The sequence below is a fragment of the Schistocerca piceifrons genome, chromosome X (genome assembly GCF_021461385.2).
Source record: "Schistocerca piceifrons isolate TAMUIC-IGC-003096 chromosome X, iqSchPice1.1, whole genome shotgun sequence".
Taxonomy (NCBI): domain Eukaryota; kingdom Metazoa; phylum Arthropoda; class Insecta; order Orthoptera; family Acrididae; genus Schistocerca; species Schistocerca piceifrons.
The window spans coordinates 840,201,674-840,227,514 of record NC_060149.1 but is presented as its reverse complement, the minus strand read 5'-3'; the positions used below and the strand labels follow the sequence as shown (position 1 = coordinate 840,227,514).

The window sequence follows — 25,841 nt, the reverse complement described above, 5'->3', positions numbered from 1 at the left end:
GATAGGGAGTTTTGGGGAATGTGGCAAGTTGTAAAGGTCAGCTAGACAGGATCTGAGTACTATATGGAGTTCATGAGGAGGAGCGCTGAGGGTATGCTAGGGCTTGGATAGTGGTGCCCCAAGGCAGCAGTAGGATTTCAGTAGGTGCTAGAGAGCAAGTGATTGAATTTGAGAGATGCATACATTACATATATGCAGCAAGGATTACACAGGAGCAGTATCTGCAGAGGGAGCGGAGGTTGTTTTGGGATGGCTGTGCCATGGACATATGTTTTTGCAGTACCAGGTAAAGGGCCAAGGACTGGCAGACTGAAAAGGTGAAGGTTATTGTGAAGCAGAGATGGGAACGAGAGAAAGGAATCATAATGCTTAGGCCATTGTGTTGAGGGGGGGGGGGGGATCTCATGGTTTAGGTGGCATTTAAGAAACAGGATGTGGGACTGGGTTAATGATGTGAAAGTGGGCAAATCAAGGTGTTGGATGGCTGTTAGGGGAATTGGATAACAGAAAAGACACACAAAAATGTGTAAAGCTACACAAAAAAACACACACAGATAAGTAAAAACGCATAGCAATATGCACATGTACATAAAAATTTGCGCAAATGCTTGAAACCACATGAAAATATGCACAAATTTCTTTAAAAACATACAAAAACTGAAAGAAAAGGAATGGGTGAGGTATGAGAGCATGCATGTGTTTGGATAAAGGAAGAGAAGGCGAAGGAGGATCACAGTTCATGTGGAATGGGTGGTGTGGTAAATAAAACACAAAACTATGGAGGATGAGGGAGGAAATGGGATCAATAGGAATAAATATAGTTACTGGAGGGAAGAATTTTGGGGCATCAGATAGTGCAACAATAATCTTGCGCATTCATGTAGCTGTGTATTATATGCAGACATGGTCATTGATACAGTGTGGTTCGGAAGTCAGAGCATGTGTGATATGAGGCAAGGAGTAAACACAGAAAAGAAGAGAAAGATTTGACACAGAGAAAGTAATACTTTAGAGAGGAGTAATAGTAGTAATAAAGGAAAATATCAGAGGGATGTAGGATGTTAGAAAAGCTGCTAGTTAAAATCAAACAATGGAAACTCCAGGTTGGAATATCATCAGTACAAGAAAAAAGATTGTTACTCACTGTAAAGATGAAACGTTGAGTGATGTCTGGAATGCACCTCCACATCTGGAGAGCAAGGGGTTCAATTTTAGAGATGTGATTTATGTAGCAGGGATTGCACAGTCGCAGTATCTCGCAAAGGGAGCAGAGGTGGTTCCAGCAATTGCTTACCTCCAACTTGGCTTTACCATCCTTCCTCAGGCCCTTCCTAAGAACACCAACCTTTCAGCAGAAGAAAGGACAGCCTTACACAACCTCAAAACAAATAATGACCTAATCATCCTAACTGCAGACAAAGGTCCCAACACTGTCGTTATGAATTACAGTGACTACTTAGCAGAAAGCATCAGCCAATTATCTGACTACCACACCTATAAGTGCTGCCAGATTGATCCCATCACAGAACATACCAGACACCCACCTTCTACATGCTCGCTAAAATCCACAAATCCAACTATCATGGACACCCCATTGTAGCTGGTTATTGTCCCCCCACTGAAAGAACTTCAGCCCTCACTGACGAACACCTCCAACCATCTGACTGTAATCTAGCATCCCACGTGTAAGATACCAACCACTCCTTTCACCGACTTCCCGCCATCCCCACCCCTTTACCACCCAGATCTCTACTCATCACTTCCTTATACACCAACATCCCTCGTGCTCATGGTCTTGTTGCTATTGAACAGTGCCTTTCCCAACACCCTTCAGATTCCAAACCTATTACCTCATTTCTCATACACCTTACTAACTTTATCCTAACTCACAGCTACTTCTCCTCCGAAGGGAAGGTATACAAACAAATCTGCAGCATTCATGGTCACCCACATGGCACCCCATTATGCCAACCTGTTTGTGGGCATCTAGAGGAGACACTCCTGGCCTCCAAGTATGCCAAACCTCTGGTTTGATTCAGGTTCATTGATGATAACTTCATGATAGGGATTCACGGTCAAGATATCCTATGCTCATTCGTTCATAACCACACCTTCTTTCCTTTCCACTTCACCTGGTCCTCCTCAACCCAGTGTGCTACCTTCCAGGGCATTGGCCACGTCCTCTCTGATGGCTCTATCCACACTTCTGCCCTCATTAAACACACCAACCACACCTGCATTTTGACACCTTTCATCCTTTCCACACCAAAAAATCCCTCCCATATGCAGCCTGGCCTCCTGGGGACAGTGTATCTGCAGTGATAAGAACTCTGTTGCCCAGTATGCTGAGGTTCTCACAAAGTCCTTCACAGACAGGCACTACCCCCAGGACCTGGTCTGCTAACAGATCTCTTGTGCCATTTCTCCACACACCCTCAATCTTTCCACCACCCCCAAAAAATATCTATAGAGGAGTGCCCTCTTTGTCACCCAGTACCACTGTGGACTGGAACAACTGGACCACATCCTTCATTGAGGCTTTGATTACCTATCATCTTGCCCTAAACTAAGAGAGATCCTTCCCACCCCTCCTAAAGTCGTGTTCCATAATCCACCCAACATCCTAATCCATCCCTGTGCCACTTGCAATCCCAACCCCTTGCCACAGTGATCATATCCTTGTGAAAGACCCAGGCGCAAGATCTGCCCAATCCACCCTCCCCACACTTCCTATTCCTGTCCTGCTGTAGGCTTATTCTACCCCATCAGAGACTGGCCCACATATGAAATCGCCATCATATCCCAGGTCTGCTGCAATTATTTCACAGCTTTTTGTATTGATGTGATTACCAATCAGCTGTCCACCAAGATGAATGGCTTCTGCCAAACTGTGGTCAAGAGCAAAGTAGACCACCTTTTGGCACAACATGCAGCTGAACGTAACATGCTTGATTTCAATGGCTGCTTCACAACCCGGGCTATCTGTATCCTCCCCTCTACAACCAGATTTTCTGAACTACACTGAAGTGAGTTATCCTTAAAACACGTTTTCTGCTTCCAAAATTATCCTGTCTGTAACCAAAGGTAACCTACTATCCCCACCCCCTCCATACAACAGTTTCCTATTGCCTCCTCCCTGTTCATATCCCCTCACCATCTGTGTGTGCTGCCCCCTGCCAATGTCTTTCCCCTTCTCTGCCTCTCTCTCCTTTCACACTCCCCACCTCCTTGCCCCACAACCTCCTGACGCTGTGCCTTGTGGCTGTCTTGTCATGCAGTACTCAGTGCTCCTCCTCCCCCCCCCCCCCCCTGTACACTCATATCCCTTCCCCTTTCCCTCTAGATTGCTACATCTGTTCAATATGACAGTTCCAGTCTGGTCCGAGCTACCACCAATGGCAATCGTGTATGCTTGTATGAATGAATGAATGTGTGTTTGGTTCTTTTTCTGAAGAAGGCGTTGGCCGAAGGCTAAATGTAGAACAGTTTTTTTGTTGTGCTTGTCTGCAGCTCAACATGTCATTTTTATGTTGAGTAGTGTTCTACCTTTTCCTTACACGCTATTCAGGTCTGGAGGGCACTATCTCCCTGTACATTTGTGCACTATGTTTCCATGAACGTCAGTCTCTTACAACTCTCGATGGCAAAAGTTGCAGTAGCCAAACACTACTGATACCACCAAATCTGAATGTGCGAAGTGGGGAGGGAGAATGCACAAATGAGTCTGTTTAATATGTGTTTAACACAATTGGGACTGCAATGTACTATGTAGAAAAAGGCGGTAATTGGGACGTACTGATGAGATTCTACTGTATTTAAATCATACAACCTGTGCAAAAATGGATGCCATCAGTTACGTATTAGTAGTTTGCAAGCAGTTGATAGACCGTATTTGATAAATTGTGTTTACATCATATCTGATGTGTCTCTTCTCTTTTATAGAATTGACGAGCTCTTAGAGAAAATGAGACTAGGTGGTCGAAGTGTATATATCAGTGCTATCGAAGATACTGAGAAGCAAATTGAAGAAGAGCGGCAAGCCCTTTTGGCTGCATCCCAACGTAATAGTGGTGCATCAGGTGCACAGGGATCAAGGAAGGGAGGTCAAGTCAACTGGTCAACTGAAGAAATACATGTCCTTATTAAAGCTGTTAATTTATTTCCAGCTGGAACAAATCAGAGGTAAAATAATAATTAAACATTTCAGCTCATTACTTGTGTTGTGAAATATGTTCATCAGTCTGTTGCTTGAAAATTAAAAGTTTTAATCCATTTGTTTCATTCATCACTGAGTCTGATCATGGTAAATTTTCTCAGGTGGGAAGTTATCGCAAACTTCATTAACCAACATGATGTAGCCTCTTCTAGTAAGAAAACGGCAAAGGATGTTCTTGCAAAAGCCAAATCCCTCCAGAGTTCAGATTTCAGCAGAAATGTTTTAAAAGAAACTGTGAACAAACAAGCATACAACATATTTGAGAAGGAGCATTCCGCTGGTGATACAAGTGGTTCTATGACAGAGAGACTTGAAGGTGAGTGACAAAGCTTTAAATAATAATTTACTTATCACTTATTTGAATGTTTTGCACTAGGTGATTAACTATACGTATATGAGTAATGTTTGAAATGGAATAAAATACTTTTTGAAGTGTGTTGAAAGATTTCTAATTTTTGTGCTCTTCATTTGTGTGGTTTCTTTGTACAACAAATTTATGTGCAAGTCTTAATTAGGTGGCAGTGTATTGGTAGTTTGATGAGTCATGCAGATCTATCATACCTGAACTGCACTCCTTTTGTCTGCAGTTGGCTACTTATTATTATCTGCAACCTTATCTGCATACATGTCGGTCCATTTCTGATAATTATCTGCAACCTTCTGCATACGTATTGGCCCATCTCTGATAACACCTTTAGTGACTGTGGTGAATGTGCTAGTAACAGCTGGCAGATGAAGAAGCCGTATGACACTACTGTAAGAACAATGGAACAACAATCATATGGAAAGGATAAATTGCTACTCACCATATAGAGGAGGCATTGAATTACAGAGGGACACAATGAAAAAGGATGCTAGCATTGGTTTTCATTGAGCCTCTGTTAGAAAAATCCTGATTGCTGAAATTTTGTAGAAGTTTAATGGGCCCTCATCTAAATCGCATGTACTGCACATCAGTATGATTAACATAATTAAAAAGCTGGACTCAGTGCTCCACAAGGGCATCAGATTGTCCACAGGGGCTGACTGGACAAACCCCATACCGCAATTATGCATAGAAGCAGAAGGGCCACCATTACCTGCTCGATAAAAATCAAGTTCCCATTGGTTCCAACACCTTTTCTGCAACACTTAACATCTGTTCAGCCTGAATTGACTTTACCGAAATCTCCCATGACTAACAAAACCACTTCATTGGTATACATGCGAAGCAGCATTTAACAGATATAGGTATGTCGTGTCTGTATTACTAAGCAAACACAGTACCAGTTGAAACTTCCTGGCAGATTGAAACTGTGTGCCAGACCGAGACTCGAACTCGGGACCTTTGCCTTTCGCGAGCAAGTGCTCCGACTCTGGTTCACAGGAGAGCTTCTGTGAAGTTTGGAAAGTAGGAGACAAGGTACTGGTGGAAGTAAAGCTGTGAGAACGGGGTGCGAGTCGTGCTTGGGTAGCTCAGTTGGTAGAGCACCTGCCCGCGAAAGACAAAGGTCCCGAGTTTGAGTCTTGGTCCGGCACACAGTTTTAATCTGCCAGGAAGTTCCATATCAGTGCACACTCCACTGCAGAGTGGAAATCTCATACAGTACCAGTTGCGGGTTGCCCATCTAATGACTTCCAGGGCCAACAAAAATTTGATTCATTAAGAGGTGTAGTCTATAAAGTTCGAAGTTTAACGCAGTAAGACATATATTACAGTTAAAAACTGTATGTTTGTCTTGAGAGTGTAACTGACAGTGCAAGCGCACCCCCTCCCCCCCCCCCCCCCACACACACACACACAAATAATGAAAGGAAATTACTTCTTTACTACTGACTCTATTCACAATACAGTTTGTAGTCTGTGCACCTATCGCCCATCCGCTTGGAAGGGGAGTTGGAGGGCTGGTATTGGAATGCAGTTGACCTAGAACTTTCAAGAGCAGCTACAATCAACTTCATCTTTGTGTCCACTTTTGAGCCTTGACTGTAGAAGAAGTTGTTCTGTAGTAGTGCTGTGAGCATGGTGAACGTAAAAACTGAGAAGCATATCAACCTCAAATTTCTCAAGAAATTTAGAAGTCGCCAACGAAATGTTTTCATATGTTAAAGGTGGTGGTGGGCAATAATGCTGTGGCATATGCATGAGTTTTTAAATGATGCAAATGGTTTCCGGAAGGTCGGGAAGAGGTTGGGGATGACGAATGCCTTGGTCGATCTGCGAGTTCAGGAATTGAGGCAAATACAGCCAACTCTGTCTGGCAGGGGGAGTGGGTGGGGGTGCTACATTTGCAGGAGGCTGAGTGGCTGTGGGGTGAGACTGGATTACAAGTCAATGACACCCAAGGAGAAACATTTCTCACCAATACATTGATTCTACAGTGCAGTGAGGAGGCGATCGTGCCCCTGCCCCACAGGGGTGGACCAGTAGTCAGTCAGTGCCCAGCATCCATCTAGCTGGCTTCTTTGCTGACATCTGCACTCAGCATCGGGCCCATGGTTACGTTGCATGAGCCACAGCACTGACGTCAGTGACACATACTGGAATCTTGCAGAGGTAGCCCCCTTCAGTGAATGTCTACACCCTGGGGGCCAAGGCAATTGGCAAGAGACACATCTGCCACATTGTCGGTAGGTGGCTACTGTGCCCAGGGTGCAACACATTGATTCCTGACAGGAGTCCAACTGCTACTGGATTGGACTGGCAGACCCACTGCACTGTGTTACAAAGTCCAGAGAGGCAAACTTGGTGTAGAAAGCAGGCACTCCAGCGGGCACTCGAACCTGGGGCTGCGTCTGGTGGCTGTGTGTCATGTCCTCACCTGGAGCAACTTCTGCATCTTGGTAGTACTGCTGGACTGTGAATGACTGGGATACAGAATGAGTTATTATTTATACTAGATAGCTGTGCACTTCTTGCATCAATGCACCTCTCCTGGTCAAGAACTCAGCAACACCACCGAAACTTTGATTGTGGAGGCATCACCTTGCCTGTGCCTTGTATTACTGCTGTGCTGGCAAGTTATGCCAAGTGAGGCTGGCCCATCTCACTAATTTGTCACACTCGCTGTCTTACCCCAAATGTTGACACATCACGCTCACCAGTCACTGGCGGGTAATGCAGTGTTCCACCTCACCTCACAAATTTTGCTCTTAAGGTGGTAGTTGTGCTACATTATCCCCCTCCATGGAGAACACCCAGCCCCTCAAGTCTTCCTTAGGAGCAGTTTCCCACAGGGTATCACTTATAAAACCCAAGTTATCCCTACAAAACATCTGGCAGTACAGTTTTCAAAGTTCAGAGTCTACATTTGACTTCAATCCTTACTTGCTAAATGCCTCCTCTGCTATTCTGTTGTTTACATCTATCGCATTTTAACATTCCATTATTTCCTCTAGAACTTTCATCACTTTGTGCTTCTACACTACTTCCATTCTGTAAAAACATATGTCCTTACCAATTTGAGAACATTCATCGATCATTCCATGGCCTTGTATTTTCTTAAACTCAAAATAATACATTTCTCTCTGATATTTATACTATAGTATTCCTTGTACACCTACTATGGCTGTCTTCACTTTGGAATCTTTACTCGCATTGCTAAATCTCCCAATATCTCTCAAGGGTCCCTTGCCCTGCTTATTATCTCAAATGTTGCAAAATGTATTTCACTGCTACGTCTCTTACCATGCTTATGCACACAGCGTCTAACTCTCCATTCCATGCTTAGAAACGAAAAATGACACTCTTTCTTTCTTAATAATTTATTCTTAACATATGACCTTTAACAACACATGGTCTGGCTCCATTGTACTCTTATGCTCAGCACCCCATCTGTCAAAAGAGGTGGTTGTTTAAACTTTTGTTTGGAACAACTTTCAGAAATTTGTCCATGCGACAACAGTTCCCTTTATGCTTTCCCAGCAAATTTATTCCCAAAACTAACCTCTCAAGAAAACCACATACAGCACTACCCTTCACAACACTCCGACACGTAGTCCTACCTATTCATCCAATTGTAGTGCTCATTACATACTGAATTCCCCTTGAAATGCTTGGTTTTCTGGTGCTCCTGCTCCCAAAAACCTACTTCCTGGTGGTACTATACCAATCAAATAGCACTTTACTGTAGTTGTACACAGTTTAACTGCTTTGTCCCATACGTTAGAAGCACCTTGTGATAGCTTTACACTGGCAACAGCTTTCTGTCACCGAGGGTTTACTGTGGCATGATGTTCAGTCAGAATTCAGACTTGCATTGTACTCTTTACCTACTTCACACTCATCAGGCATATAATACTGTGGCTATGTAGTAAATAGCTTGCTGCACACATCAGATGCTTGGCCTGCAGGACTATGTATGACCTAGTACTTGTGCTGGTCCCACATTCGGCTTGTGCATTACCTGTAGTATATAAAACAACATTGTCTGCAGTTCTGCTCTGCGTGATGCAGAAGTCACTGGCGCAAGCACTTCCCTGTGCATCTCCTCTAGGCTCATCAGCCTCAACACAACACCCATTATCACCTAGTAAGGCAGACACTTAAATCATTCATGTTGCTATCCCTACACTTAAATCACTTCGGTGCAGCCCAATCTCATTTCTGCCACCTCAGACTCCACAGTTTGACTTGATATCAGAGATAGTACTTCATTACTCTCCTTAACTTCAGCAACAGCATTATTCTGCACCTTGCATGGATTCTCAGGAACTTGCTTATCTTAATCTTCCCATTCAAAAGATCGCCCACCCATTCATGGTGTTCTTCTATACCCTTCACAGGACTAACAGGTTTAACTACATTAATGGTACCCAGCTGTCCTGCAAGAACAGGAAGGGCTATCCACAAACCTGCTCCTATCCCTTTCAGCTTCCTCCTCCTTTCTCCTCTCTGCTCCCACTCTTTTTGTCCTATCCACCTTCTCCATCATCAACATATTCCTCACCTCCCAAGGACGATTTTCTATCAATCACTATCCACAACTTCTCTCTGTATTCCAGAGTTTTGCAATAAGCTCTTTCCTTCCCCTCAACCTGAATTGCTTCCCATTTGTTAGACAACTGCACATTCTCCACTCACATCTTATTTCCTTCATCTCTTACAATTATCAATACCTCCTCTATGGTAGCCCCTGCAGTATCGCAAACACTGCTCCCAGTGGTACTGACCATGATGTTACTACCTCTTACCAGTTATACAAACATAATTAAAAAAAAAAACTTACATGTGTAAATACCTATCAGTATTCACTGGTCTGCATAAAACAAAATCAAATTATGAGAACACTTAACCATACCACTCTCATATTTCTTCTTATTATAACTTCACTACTCTCGTCTGAGCAGCTGCTCATCACCACTACTACTGCTGCTACTGCTGCTGCCACTACTACTACTACTACTACTACTACACATCTAAACAATGACATAACTTGGATGGTAGCATAACTTAGCTGTACTGCCCAAATCGTTACTCATGGTTAACAGCTTATATACTACTAGACAAATACACCCATATTGCCCATATCAACCAGGTGAAAACTAGCACATTTACACCTTGCACCCACCACATTGTTGTTAAGCATCTGCTGTGCCCGGATGCAACCGCTGCCTCCTGTCAGGAGTGTAACTGCTGTGGGAATGGACTGGCAGGCCTGCTGCACTGTGGCACCAAATCCAGGGAGTAGACATAGTGCAGGAAGCAAGTACCCTGGCAGGGACTCAAATCCACTGCTTGGGCTGGTGGCTCCATGTCATTTTCTTGTCTGGTGTAGCCCCTGCATCTTGGTGGTACTGCTGGACTGCAAATGACTCTGATACCAAACCTATGTTTGTTTATACGAGATAGCAGTGCACTTGTTGTGTCAGTGTACCACTCCTTGTCACATACTGAGCAACACCACCGAAACCCTGATGATGAGGGCATTAACTTGCCTGTGCTGTGTCTTACCACTGCGCTGGCAAGCTACATTGAGTAAGGCTATCCCATCTCACAATAAATTCACATGCTTGTTGTCTTAACCCAAATGTAGACATGCCACACTCAGAGGTCAGCAGTGGCTCATGCAGTGTTCCGCCACACCTTCTCATAAATTTTACTCTTAACCTGTTAGCAGAGCTACACAGACCTTTAAAAAATTAATGAAAAAAAGACAGATTTTGCATTGTGAATTAAAGATGAGAAAAACTTATGCAAAACTGGTTCCAAAAAGCTTCTCAGGAACAAAAAGGCCATTGGAAGAACATTTGCTCTGATGTCATGGGAAGATTCAGCGAAGAACCAGCCCTGCCGACAAGTGATGAAACAAGGCTCTTCCAGTATGAACCAGAAACAAAGGGTCAGTCAATGCACAGAAATACTCCCACATGACCAAGCAATGATGATGATTTTTTTTATCGGGAGGGTTTTAATGACTGAATGGGTGCCATATGGCCAAATGGATAATCAGTAGCACTGCAAACAAATCTAAATGAAGCTGAGGGAAAGATCAAGGAAGAAATGACAAAATTTTTGGAAGGACAACACATGGATTCTGCATCAGGACAATGCACCAGTCCACAAAACCATACCTGTGAAACACTTTTCAGTGGACTAGCACATTCCAATGCTTGAACATCCTCCGTATTCACCAAATTTGACTCCTTGTGACTTTTGACTGTTTCTAAGAGTGAAAAATGCCTTGAAGGGAACACATTTTCACACTGTTGTGTGTGGCATGACGGGCTCCTATACAAGCTAGTTGTACTGGGAGTACCCGTGTCACACGTCAGCCTGCTTCTATCCTACTTAAGGGACCATAAGTTTCATGTCCAAACGGACAAAATCCACAGTAAGGCAAATCAGGGCCGGTGTGCCCAGGAGTCCATACTCAGTTCCCTGCTGTACACATTATACACACCAAACGTACCAAAACCCCCAAGGGTGGAGCTAGCACTTTATGCAGGCAACACTGCACTCTTTGTGCACAGCTTAAGCGCACACATAATGAAACATCATCAGCAAGAAGCTTGGTGTCGGACCACTCGTTGGCCAGACCTACTGCATGTGTGAAAGCACATAGTAAGTGAAAATAAAATAAAAACAAGGATGACAGTTACAGTTGACAAACAAAAAAACCGAGCAGACAAATAAACAAACGAACAAACTAGCATTAAGTAGGCAAAGCACCTTGAGTGCTATTACTACAAACGTACAAGTTCTAGTGTTCTCCAGAAGTCAGATGGTGTCAAGAGGCAACAGAAAATATGCCTCCACTAGAACGATCTTTGAAAATAGTTTTGTGGTGATAGAACAGCAAGTTGATAGGACCTCCAGGTAGTGTGGGCACAATGATGTCATTTCAGTTTCTGAATGTTTCATGGAAGCACTGTATAAAAGAGAGACATACGTGTTCTGAATTTAAATGCTGCTGTAAGGGCTGGAAGAAGTCTTGCAAAGAAAGAAGTTAGTTGCAGTAAACTGATGACAGATTGATTAGTAATGACAAATTTTTGTCCAGAATCGCTTTGGATTGGCATTAAGGACAAAGCTGACAAAAAGGGAAAGAAATAAAATATAGCAAACATTTATAATATCCACACAGCAGCTAGTAAATTAACACCTTTGGTTTTTTAATTACTGTAGCAATACTTAGAAAAAATCTTGGGGAAATTGACTATGTATTGAACTGAAATGGAGATTTGGTACATATAGCTGGTAAAAACTGGCAAACACCAACTCTATACTATCTGTATCCAACAACAATTTATTCTGTTTATGAATTGTGCTGACAGAAGTAATAATGGAATGTTGTTAATTATGTTGATACATTACACTACCACTTAATGCGACCACTACAGTCACAGGTTCGAATCCTGCCTCGGGCATTGATGCGTATGATGTCCTTAGGTTGGTTAGGTTTAAGTAGTTCTAAGTTCTAGGGGACTGATGACCTCAGATGTTAAGCTCCATAGTCCTCAGAGCCATTTGAACCATTAGAACCACTTACTGTTTGATGTTGTATGTACACTGTTCAACACACTTTTAGTGAAGCAGATTGTTGACTTCATCTAATTACCAACTACTGTTCTGTCTTCAGATTGCATTTGTGTTAACTTAAGCATGGTGTAAACACTGTCTCTTCAACTTTCAAACACAAGCATGTGAAATAATATTGACATATTTTTTTATTTTATTTATTTATTTTTTTCACAGTGTAGAAACTTCTTAATTATTGTATTTCTGACTTGATTCTCAAGGTGTTGTAAGTCATCCAAACTAAAAGTTTAAACCAGTGTGAGTACATAGTTAAACAGCTTGATATAGTGCTGTAAAAACACATTACTTGTGTTGATGTATAGCAGAAGTGAACTCTTTAAGCCCTCTGCAATCTCATAGCATAATATTAAATACTTTAGTATTTTACAAAAAATGTACTATATTGTATGTAACTCATTATAGTAATATCTATTCTGTCAGTACGAAATGTGACAATAGCAACAGAATAGGAGTCATTTACATATATAACTTTATACACTCCCTTTGTCTTTTTTCTGTCTTCATGTAATTCTAGTTCTGAAAGTTCTGAATATAACGTCTCTTTTCTTTATGGCTTCAACATCAACAGAAGAGACTCCATGGACAGGGGCTGAACAGAAGCTTCTAGAACAAGCACTGAAGACTTACCCTAATTCAACACCAAACAGATGGGAGAGAATTGCGGAGTGCATACCAACAAGAACAAAGAAACAATGTATTTCTAGATACAAGGTAAAGTTTTCTGTGTTTTCACCAACATGTTAATATTGATCATTGGTGTAGTACAACTGTTAATTGTTATTGCTGTGAAGGAATAATAGTTGGCAGAGTTAATCTGTTCAAATGGTTATGTTAATGGAAAACTCTGTGTGAAATAAAATGTTAGTATAAAAAGCCGGTAGTTGGCAGTAAGGTGGGCATCATGCAGCTTACTTCTGCATTCACAGTCCAATGTGAGCTACACAGACATAATATCTGTAGTCAATGGACAAGTTCTGTAATCACACACACACACACACACACACACACACACACACACACACACTTAATTTTTAACTTACTGTATCATATCATTTTCACTCTTGAATACTAACACATTCAACTAGATATCAGAAATACTATGTAAAAGCTTATTATTATTATTATTATTATTATTATTGCAAGCCTTGTGTGTGCCACATTCCTAATTTTTTTCTTCTCTTTACAGGAAATTGCTGAAATGGTTAAAGCCAAAAAGGCAGCTCAAGCTGCTGCTGAACAAAAGAAAAAATAACCCCTAGTTTCATTTAGGGAGCTCAATATTTTGTTTTGATATTCAGCTAATTTTTCCCCACTAATTCCCAACGAATTGAAATTCCTTAAATTATTGAAAAATTTTTGGATACTTGTACATAGCATTGTGCAACATATCTTGCAAATTCTGTACCTTTTGTACAACTGATTGCTACTGTATTTTATATTGAAGAATGTTGTGTTCATTGATTGCCTTTGGTTTACAGTTTGACACCTGTACCTCTGTCCCAGCCTTTTACAAAATACTTCCAGTTTTAAAAACCAAAAACTTAAATAGTTAACAGACTTTTTGTTTAGAAAGAGATAGTGCATATCCAGTTTTCTTTGAGAAACTTGGTTTAGTTTTGTCTTCCCTCTGGCAGCTCTGGCGAGTTTTTGCACCATTTTGTAAGAATAATTTATGTTAATATTGTAATACATTTTTCATTGAAAGAGTAAATTCTCAATCAGTCGTGATGCTATTGTAAAGCTGTGAAGTCATGTTCTGGGGGGGAGGGGGCAGGAAACTAGTGGGTGTGGTTCTTCTCTCTCTCTCTCTCTCTCTCTCTCTCTCTCTCTCTTCCACCCCCCCCCCTCTCCCCTTGCCAAAATTCAAAATTGATAGCTTTCTGGATAGTACTTGGGTGTTGGAAAGACATTAAACTCTAACAAAATAAAGAAGGCAACTCCAATGCCCAGGCTGTATGCACGGAGCACAATGATAGTTGTGGAGGGGAGAGGACAGTGAAGATATGAATTCAGCAAGAAAGAAGGAAACATAATTATGATCAGGAAAGGAGAAGTGAGAAGAAATTGTAAGAGTTTTGGTACTGTTATACAATTTTTGTGTTCTTTTCTAGTCTTGGTTGGTGGGGTTTGGAGGAGTCAACTCCTCCAGCTTCCATTGGGAGCAGAGAGAGAAGCTTTAAATCTCTCTTGATGTGCTGCCATATAGAGTCCAAAATTGCAAATAAATCAGCTGTAAAATGGAATAACGACAATGAAAATTTGTGCCGGACTGGGACTCGAACCCAGATTTCCCACATATTGTGAACGGTTGCCTTACCATTTGGCTGTCTGCACACGACTCACAGCCGGACATGTGGTTGACGACATATGGAAGTTTGGGTCTGGCCATGAGTCATGCACAGATAGCCAAATTCGAAGGCAACTGCTTGCAGTACTCGGGAAATCCAGGTTCGAATCCTGGTCCGGCACAAATTTTCATTGTTGTCATTCCATTCTCCAGCTGACGGTTGTCCTTACTCACAGTTGTGAATACATTTAATGTTTTTCATAATGGCTGTAGTCGCCGCAGTGCCTGTTCCTTTGGACATACATGCATATCCAAAGGAACTTTGCAGCATAATCAGAATAACACAGGTACTGCTATATCATATATAATCCAATGTCTAAATAGTTAACAAGTTCCAACATAAATCACTGATAGAAAAGGAATTTACAATTTTCATAACATAAATTTATATTATTACATGTGCAAATGAACTAAAACTAACATTGGTTACAGACATAAATCATGATGCCATATTTCTCGACTTTCGAAAGGCATTCGACTGAGTTCCGCATTGTCGCTTGCTACAAAAAGTGCGCACTTAAGGTCTATCCAATGACATATGCGGTTGGATAGAAAGTTTTCTAACAGACAGGGAGCAGTATGTCGTCCTGAACAGGGTAACTTCAACAGAAACAAGAGTAACTTCTGGTGTGCCCCAGGCAGCGTAATAGGTCCTCTGCCTTTTACGGTTTACATAAACGTTCTGGTTGATGGTATTGACAGCATTCTGAGACTGTTTGTCGATGATGTTGTAGTCTACAGGATAGTAGTATCACACGAAAGTTGTGAACAAATCAATGAGGATTTGCAGAAAATAAATGCGTGGTGCAATGACTGGCAGCTACCTCTCAATATTGGTATGAGTACAAAATAAATTATCAGTCTTTGGAAGCGGTAAGATCAGTCAAGTATCTGGGTGTGACTATTCGAAATGATCTCAAATGGAATGATCAGATTACACAAGTAACAGGTAAGGAGAACTCGAGATTGCGGTTTATTGGTAGAATCCTAAAGCGATGCAGTCCTTCAACAAAGGAAATAGCTTACAATATATTAGTTCGTCCAGTCTTAGAGTACTGTTCGTCTATATGGGACCCTTACCAGTTGGGTCTGATTCAAGAGCTTGAGAAGGTCCACAGAAGAGCAGCAAGATTCGTGACTGGTATATTTAGCCATTGCGAGAGCGTTACAAATCTCATAGAAAGTTTGAAGTGGGACACACTTGCAGATACACGACGCGCTAAACAGAAGGAGCTGCTCACTAAATTCCGAAATCCAATCTTCGCTGAGGGTGTAGAGCATATATTATTACCACCAACTTTCAAATCGCGTAATGATCATCATTCAAAGATAAGGGAAATAAGAGCTCGTACTGAAGCGTTCAGACAGTCGTTTTTCCCTCACGCGCTCCGCGAGTGGAACAGAAGGGGGGGAAATATGACTTTGGCGCGAATTGTGCCCTTCGCCACACACCGCTTGGTGGCTAGTGGAGTATATATGTAGATGTAAATGTAGAAGCATACTAATTTTGCACATTAGTTTTATGTCAGTATATAAACCAAATTCTTCAAACAAGAAACAAGTTTTACTATATTTTAACAAAATTTGAGCAATCATTTTTCTCGAACATAACTCATTGTGATTTGATCCATTATAAATGGTTTCTGAAAGCCTGCGACTGTAGATACAATAGGTTTGTTTATAAATAAATAAATCTTCTGATACCAGTCACGATTTTCTTTATTTTACTATTTGCACGACGCGTTTCGAGAAATAATTCCCATTTTCAAGTGCGTTTTTATGATGTGTGTTAAACCATTTCTTTTGATGTTGTCAGTGTGTGTGAGTCTGCTTCATTTTGTTGACTTTTACTGTAATACATAAGAAACGCAATTTTTAGTTGGGTATCAATATTTTCTGTAAGGTTAGTGGCTAAAGTTTGAGAACAATTTGTACTTACAATTTTCTAATTGTCCATTTGTGTAGAGAGTCACACACACTTAACATCACACACAACTTGTACATTTTACACATCGAAAATATTTTCGATGTGTAAAATGTACAAGTTGTGTGTGATGTTAAGTGTGTGTGACTCTCTACACAAATGGACCATTAGAAAATTGTAAGTACAAATTGTTCTCAAACTTTAGCCACTAACCTTACAGAAAATATTGATACCCAACTAAAAATTGTGTTTCTTATGTATTACAGTAAAAGTCAACAAAATGAAGCAGACTCACACACACTGACAACATCAAAAGAAATGGTTTAACACACATCATAAAAACGCACTTGAAAATGGGAATTATTTCTCGAAACGCGTCGTGCAAATAGTAAAATAAAGAAAATCGTGACTGGTAGCAGAAGATTTATTTATTTATAAACAAACCTATAACTCATTGTCTTCCTTGAGAAAATGCTTGGATCATAGCAAGTGTTCATCAGAGAAAAGGTATTGTCATGAGTGCCCCGGGGAATTGTGATTGGACCGCTATTATTCTCTGTATACATAAATGATTTGGCAGACAGGGTGTGCAACAGTCTACCGTTGTTTGCTGATGGCGCTATGGTGTATGGTAAGGTGTCAAAGTTGAGTGACTGTAGGAGGGTACAAGGTGACTTGGACTAAATTTTCTAGTTGGTGTGATGAATGGCAGCTAGCTCTAAATGTGGAAAAATGCGATTGAGTAGGAAAAACAAACCCGTCCATAATGTTCGGATATACCATTAGTAGTATCTTGCTTACACAGTTATGTCATTTAAATAACTTGGCATACCTCTGCAAAGCGATATGAAATGGAACAAGCACGTGAGGATTGTGGTAGGAAGGGGAATGGTCGTTGACTTCGGTTTATTGGGGGAATTCTAGGAAAGTGTGGTTCATCTGTCAAGGAGACTGCATATAAGACACTAGTGCAAGCTATTCATGAGTACTGCTTAAGTGGGAATACATTGAAGTGATTCGGAGGCAGGCTGATAGATTTCTTACTGGAAGGTTCGAACAATGTGCAAGTGTTACAGATATACTTCAGGAACTCAAATGGGAATTCCTGGATGGAAGATGACATTCTTATCAAGGAACACTATTGAGAAAGCTTAGAGAACTGACATTTGAAGCTGACTGCAGAATGATTCTGTTGCCTCCAACATACATTTCACATGGTCATTTGTCCCTCATTCTGTTTGCAATTGGAACAAGAAAGAAAAAGACAATTAGTGGTATGGGGTAATGTCCATCATGTGCTATAAGGTGGATTGTGGAGTATCGATGTAGATGTAGAACACAGGCACGCACTTTACTCACAGCCAATCACTATCCATGCAGTGAGTTTGTTACTAATGTGCCATGCGGAGTAACTGCGTGGTCTGAGGCACCTTGCCACAGTTCGTGCGGCTCCCCCCATCGGAGGTTCGAGTCCTCCCTCAGGCGCAGGTGTGTGTGTTGTCCTTAGCTTAAGTTAGATTTAGTAGGGTGTAAGCCTAAGGACTGAGGACATCAGCAGTTTGGTCCCATAGGAACTTTACACAAATTTCTAATGTTGCTGTGCTCAACAAGCCATTCCATAAAAAATACATACCAATAATATACATTAGTAAAATATATACATACTTTATACCTGTAATAAAATATTTTTATTGAGTAAGATAGTGGTTACATACAAGAAATACATAAAGTTATTTTTATGTCATGTTGAAAAATATTTAACATATTGTGTGGTGTCACCGCCAGACACCACACTTGCTAGGTGGTAGCCTTTAAATCGGCCGCAGTCCGTTAGTATACGTCGGACCCGCGTGTCGCCACTGTCAGTGATTGCAGACCGAGCACCGCCACACGGCAGGTCTAGAGAGACTTCCTAGCACTCGCCCCAGTTGTACAGCCGACTTTGCTAGCGATGGTTCACTGACAAATTACGCTCTCAATTGCTGAGACGATAGCATAGCCTTCAGCTACGTCATTTGCTACGACCTAGCAAGGCGCCTTTATCATTTGCTATTAATCTTGTAATTCATGTATCATCAAGACCAATGTTCACCAATTATGGATTAAAGTTAAGTATTCCACCAGATACGTACTATTTTTGCTAGTCTCATATCCCTGACCTGTTCCAGACCTCACGCCAGCCTGCGTGAGCTTAAACGCGTGCCTTTCGGCTACCCGTCATTGTGGATTGGCAGTCTTGCCAGTCTACAACATATTGCCCATAACACCTCGTAATAGTCAAATCAAGCTGAGGGGATGGAAACTGTTTCATACTACCCTGCACATTTGCCCAAAACACAATATTGTCTTTATTGAACCCTAATGTCAGATTTCAGTAAGATTTTCAAAACATACTTAACGTTACCCGAGACTACTACGTTACTAGTGCTCAGTCCTCTCAGAATATCCACACTTTGTTGCAGCTGGTTACTTAATATGGTATCTTTTCTTTTTATGCACATTCACTCAAAGCCATAAATACCACAGATGAAAAATCCACTTGCACCATCAAAGAAAATAAATTATGCAACAATATATAGTTTCATATACTGTAAAAAAATATTCCATTCAACTCTTGTTTAAAGTACCATAAATTATAAACACAAGTTTCATATACTGTAAAAATAATATTCCATTCAATTCTTGTTTAAAGTACCATAAATTATAAACATATCACCAAGTGTTGCCTCAATCCTTCCAGATATTTAACCATAACAAAATTATATTTCCCATCACATAGTTACAGTTCATTACTTTCTTTTGACTGTACCCTCATTAAATACATTGCCTAAAGAACTTTGTTAACTAGAGGAGTGCAGCATTAACAAAAATGTAGCTACTGCAAAGTCAGGTTCCCTAATCATACCTACTTTTCATAATACTTCTTGTTGCTTATCATTATTACTTCCTCATTACCTATGCTTCACATGTTCCATTACACCACTCATTGTCATTTCATTACTGCCTCATTAAATAAAGAAATAAACACCTGCTTTGCTCAGTGTGCAAAAAATGGTGCTAAAGAACTACACATTAATGAAGCATAATATTGTAGACAAAACTCCAGTTCCAATAACCCAACATACAAAATATCAGTTACTGAAATCATTACTGCACTTTATGCCACCAAATTATTCTGAACTGAAATCTAGAAGGCAACGCAGATATAAACTTTTTCTTGATTCCACAAACATTAGTATATTCACTGTATTTTTCCTTACTAATCCCTGAAGTGAATTTCCGTGGTATGACATATCTCAACTAAAAGTGGAACGTTTTCTGTAAGCAGCTGGACTCAATTTATCTTTAGATTGAACAAAAGACTTCAATATGTTTACATAATCAGTACTGAATCACGTTTTTAAGATGTTCTTTCATACTGCTGCTGTATAAACTTTTGTTAGCTTACATATTTGCTGGCTACTTTAGATTTTCGCTATTATCTCTGCATATTTCAACATTCTCTTATATTGTGACATATTTTATTTTTTAAATTATCTTTTGGCTCAAAGACATTAGTGTTATGGACACACACAATTCTCAACATTATTGTATTCAAAAACAAAACAACACATCACACAGTTTAGAAAAATTTATATATGTTATGGGCTTCCATCCTCTTGTGTTACTGTAGTCATCAGTTCCAAAATTTTATGCCTGACAAACTACAAATTTTAATCATTAACACATATCATCATCTTATACATAATTTTGCTCAACTTAGAAAATTATTATTGTCTACTTACAAGCAGTCGACAGGGTAGTAACAGAGGCTGAGTGATGAAGACTGAAATCATCCTCCTTGGGGAGACATTATATGCTACATAATGTATTCCCTCAAGAGCAGTTAACCCCCTACCTACTGCATATAAAAATATAACACTGAAATTTAACTCTGCTTGTTGTTCTTTCATACGGATGTTTATCAGAGGAGTAGCAATGATTCTGCAAGTACTGTGGAGGAGTCGGCCAACATTTCAAAAGTAGTCATCTTACAGAATGAACAAACCCAGAAAGAACAGGTGAAAGACCTGTTTGGGGACAGAACCCCTGTCACTCAAGAAATGTAACCAAAGTGGGATATGCCCTGTGCAAGAAATAGACTAACAGCATGGTGGGACAGAATACAAGATGGTAAAGAAGTAGGAATGAGTGTACCAGAAAAGAAAAATGCAAACACCCAGCTAAGGTAAGGCAAATTCACCACATGATGTGTTTACCAAAAATGTTTTTCATTCTCTCAGTGAAATTGGTATTTTCCCATTTCAGAAATAAATCAGTCTGATGTGGATTACTGTTTATGCACCTTGCAGAATGTACATAAGGCTTCAAATCAATCTTATTTCTTAAACCAAATATTTGGTGTAAGCTGACTCATAAACATTATCATGCACAACTCTAATGATTTTAAACAGGCCATGCTGCACATAAAAATTTCTGTATTTCATCATTTTTGATACTGAATTTATCTTTTGTTTCTACTGAGACTAAATCTCTAATCTTAAAACTGCTGGGTTGTACATTTTGATCATGTCTATTCTTTCTTCCGAATCCTCCTCCTTCATTTCTTTTGCTAGCCTAATTTTCTTGCCCTGATCTATTTCATTTATAGTTGGAAATTTAATTTCTTCCCAATGATGATAGTGGGTGTGTCTCCAAATATTAATTCATAAGGTGCAAATCCTGTGGATTCATTCCATAAATTATTAATAATGTTTTCAAACTGCCCTATATGACTGGCTCATGCAGATTGCTTCTATACAGTATGTTCTACAAAATCTATTGAACTCCTTCACAACTCTTTGACTCATGTTCCCTGGAGAAAAATAAGTAGCAATTTTTATGTGATTAATTTTTTGCATCCCCATCAAGTCCAGAAATCCTTCTGAAATAAACTGTGGCCCATTGTCTGACAAGAGTGATTTTGGTATCCTCAGATTTTAAAAATAATGAGTTTCTAATTTTTCATCTATGAGTTTAGTATTGGCTCTCTTAATAGGATAAAGTTTGACATGTTTGGAAAATATGTCCTGAAAAAAAGAAAAGGTCTACAACCTCCCACACATGCTGGAAAAGGGCCTAGTAAATCCATGGCAGTTAACTCTCTTGGCTCATAAGGAAGAACTGATCGCATTAGGTGTCATGGTGGTTTTCACCCTTTGACTCTTATCACATCCATCCAACCTTTGTTCAGCTCTTCACCTCAATTGTTAAACGCAATGATTTCCGGAATCTTGACTTAAGTAGTGTGTAAGCCTAGAGACTGATGACCTCAGCAGTTTGGTCCCATAGGAATTTACTACAAATTCCCAAATTTTTCATGATGGTAGTCCACTTGTCAACATTTTGTTCTGGAAGCCAGTTACCACTCCTGTTATTCTTAGAGTTTTTCTTTTGAAAAGTAATCCTTTATGTTTTGTGCACTACAGCCTCACTTTTGGTTCCTTTTTTGAGTTGTATTTCTGAACTAGCCTTAAATTTGGGTCTTTATTTTGTTCTCTCCTTATCTGTGTACAAATCCACCTAATTAATTTCTCATCTTTTATCTGACCCCTTTTGTCCTCATTGCTGTTATCATGCTCTTTTCCAGCTGACATCCTGGGAAACAAACATAAACAATATCTGCTATAATATTATCTTTTCCCCTAATGTAACAAACTGTTGGAAATACAAAGCCCATCTGCTCAGCCTAGGATGTTTCAGCTTGCACTGTTGTAAAAAGCTTAAAGCTTTATGGTCAGTGTAAAATATTGCTTATTGCTCAGTTAATAAAATTCAAATTTTTGAAACCCAGAAATTAATGCTAAAGCCTCTAATACTGAAATGTAATAATTCCTTTCGTGCGTATGCAAAGTTCTGCATGTGATCACAAGAGTCCTATGTTATTTTTCTTCCAGTTTGTACTAATTGAAAAACTGATAGAAATTTTGTGTCTGTGTGTCTCCAGAATCTCTAGAATAAATGAAGGTGTCTTCCTAATTTATGATAACACCAGCTATAGTGGTTAGATAATTTTCTAGTCAGTGAAACCTGAAAGCTTTGTTTCAAAGATTATTTTGTATTATTATTTAGAAGAAATGAGTGTAGTTTGAGGGGTGGGGGCTGTCGGCTGCAGCCTCATAATGCTCCCCCTAGATTTGTCTCTGCAAGTCTGGATTCTTGTGCCAAACCATTACATCAAAAGAGATCAACAATTTAGATCCATGGAATTTTTCTAAAATTTCATCTATATTAGCTAGTTGGTTATTTTCTTGCTAAACTAAGTTTCTAGTATCAAGAACAACTCTAATACTTCCATTTTTTGTCAGTCATTAAAGGATTATCTTATGTGCTGTCAGATCACTCAATAATTTTCCATTTTTTCTGTGCAAAGTAGGTTAGAAATCAGATTAATAATGTTGCTCACGCAGCATATGTTCGCTTTATCGGGCAACAACAAAGTTATTGACTGTGGATGGTATCATCAGAATGGAAATAATGAGGTCACTGTAAAAAAAGTCGTTAATTTGGCACTTATCTTGAATGGATTCCCACATAGATTTCGTCGAAGTTGTTATGGCTCATCTTGTTGATTCTAGGGTGATTCCACTTTGACTGCTAGAAGGTCCAGATCTGTATTTAAGCAATATTTGAAGACCTAATAAATGCGTTTTTCAGGAAATTCTTAATGATCAAACAATCCCAGATCAGAACAATGCTATGGTAGAAGTAATTTTTGACTTGGTGTTCATGATCCTCATTTTTATTAAACTTCTTGTAAATTCACATATACCTCTTCTTAATTGTCACATCATCAAGAAAACAGTTTTGTACCAATCTTCATATATTTAATGTCCACTTTAACCAAACACGAGACTTGACTGTTCTTTTACAAAGCGAAATAACAACTTCTGCCAAAGTGAAACAAAGACTGCTCTGTGCGCATTCACGCCAAAACGGTTGCAAGTAAGTCAAAGATAATGACAGTCTCACAGAAATGAACACACACAAGAACCATGTCACTGTAATATATCGATACATCAGAGTACCTATACATTAATAAAACCAAATGTGAATATTGTCACAAAAATATGTCTGTTACTTCGCAGAAAAGTTGTATGATATTACTGGTATGGAGAACTGGGGTTGGAGTGCCGTAATAGTCACGTAAATAGAGAACCATTACAACCTTCTATTTTAGAAAATGGAATAACTTAAGGTTTGCTGAAAAAAGTTCATGTTCCTTAAATTTTAACTTCCACCCAAATCATTCACTGGAGAAGATTTGTCTGAAAACACTTTAGTACAGTGTAACTTCGATTTTACATTCTCCGATTTTAAGTTTTTCACAATTCTACATCATAAATACGTAGCCCATGTGAAAAATACATAAGATCAATGCTAAAAATTCCCCAATTTTACATTTCTTCATAGTAAGGTTTACGTCGGTTCTAAGTTCTAACTCAACGTCTTGCTTGACTTTGTCCTGTTTTCGTCCTATTGACATTTGATGTGACTGAACAAGTTATAAGTGGCAGATAAGACAGAAAAAAAAAGTTGTGTTCTCGGGTTCCACACTAACCACAACCTCAGAAATCACAACATATTCAAAATAAACAGCCAAATATTTGTGACAACAGAAATATATGTTTCACAGCTGTCCTGTTATGATGATGAAACATTTCTTTTTGTTTATTTTATTTCTCCTTGTGTTATCAAAATTTAGAAATCAATAAATGACATAAATTTAGAGTAGGTGTAATGTCATCTTTTAAGACAGAGCCCTTACATGAATAAAAATTTGTAATTTTGATTATTCAGAATATGTTAAAAATAAATTTTTCTCAAGAAGCCTCATAGAAAAAAAAGGAGGGGGGGGGGGGGGGTCTTATATTTAGGGTCGTCTTATACTTGGGTAAATACAGTAGTACCACTTCCAGCTTAATACTTTCTGACATTTTTCCAGTTACACCTACAACTCTGATTTCTGAAACATACATCATTACTACTCCTCCCCTATTTTTAATCGACTCAAAAATAACTGGGAAATGTTATTTAATTCACAGCTACTATCCAGTAAACACTTAACAGGCACTCATTAGATATTAGTCATAATTACAGGATGCCATACCTCGTTACTACGTACCATAATGTCTTCTTCATGTAAGAAATCTTCGTTAATCTTTTCCTCAGAAAAGCTATCATCCTGTCCACCAAATCTATTTGCTGGTAGTTAAGTGACAAATAGTATCTTCATTAGTGCCTAACCCTTCCTCATCAGTACTCTGCTTACTCACAAGATTTATTTTCTTGTTACTTATTACCCTCACTGTCACAGACAAATTCAAATATTCTTCTCTCTCCTCATCGTCATTACTACTAGATTCATCACTACTTTCCTCACTACTTGGATTGTTACTGGAACCACTACTGTCACTACCTTCAGAAGGTTGGTTAATCAGCTTTTTTCTCTTTTTCACTATTTGACAATAAAGCAAGACACTTGCATTGCCTTGCTTTACACAGTTATTCATATTTTTCATTGCATCCTGGTACCCTGTTTGGTAATATTCTGTACACTGAAATGCTGAAACGTTTTCTACATCATCACTTCATTCTCTCACTGGACCTACTTCTTTTAGTATTGTAGCGTTTTGTCCACTGGGAACAGCTTTACTTAGTGTATGACATGATGTTGGTTCTCCACTTACCTTCCTACTTCTATTATCTGAAACTGAAATACATTTTGCGTACGAGTTGCTCTTTGTTACTTCTTGACCAACTGTGAGCCCCAGTTGGAGCAAATCTCAGTTTACTGTATTGGATCCATAGTCTTTACTCATGCCAACATGAGTAACTTAGATGTAGAGATCTGTGGTGTAGTGAAGCAGCTTAAAACACTTACGAAAGGCAAAGCTTCTGTTGCAGATTGTGTACCAATCAGGTTCCTTCCAGAGTGTGCTGATACAACAGCCCCATACTTAGCAGTCATATACAACCACTCACTGGTAGAAAGATCTTTACCCAAAGACCAGAGAGCTGCTCAAGTCACACAAATACCCAAGAAAGGAAATAGGAGTAATCCACTGCATTACAGACACATATCACATAGATTTGAAGTTTGATTTTGAAATATGTACAATGCATGAACATTATGAGTCACCTCGAACAAAAGATTTATTGACAAACAGTCAACACGGATGCAGAAAATATCATTCTTGTGTAACACAACTCACTCTTTATTTTCACAAACTAATAAGTGCTATCGATAGGGGATGACAGATTGGCTCCATACTTTTTAGACTTACAGAAGTCT

The 25,841-nt window shown here is 39.6% G+C and overlaps 1 protein-coding gene across 1 annotated transcript in view; it reads left to right on the top strand.

Moving 5' to 3' along the window:
• LOC124721488 (dnaJ homolog subfamily C member 2) overlaps positions 1 to 13,698 on the top strand; it is a 191,618-nt gene extending 177,920 nt beyond the window's left edge. The window contains exons 8-11 of the mRNA XM_047246495.1: positions 3,943 to 4,182; positions 4,318 to 4,532; positions 12,805 to 12,947; positions 13,423 to 13,698. Of these exons, the coding sequence (XP_047102451.1) occupies positions 3,943 to 4,182; positions 4,318 to 4,532; positions 12,805 to 12,947; positions 13,423 to 13,488 (664 nt within the window). The 3' untranslated portion in view covers positions 13,489 to 13,698. The remainder of the gene's footprint in view (positions 1 to 3,942; positions 4,183 to 4,317; positions 4,533 to 12,804; positions 12,948 to 13,422) is intronic.
• The last annotated feature ends 12,143 nt before the right edge of the window (positions 13,699 to 25,841 follow it).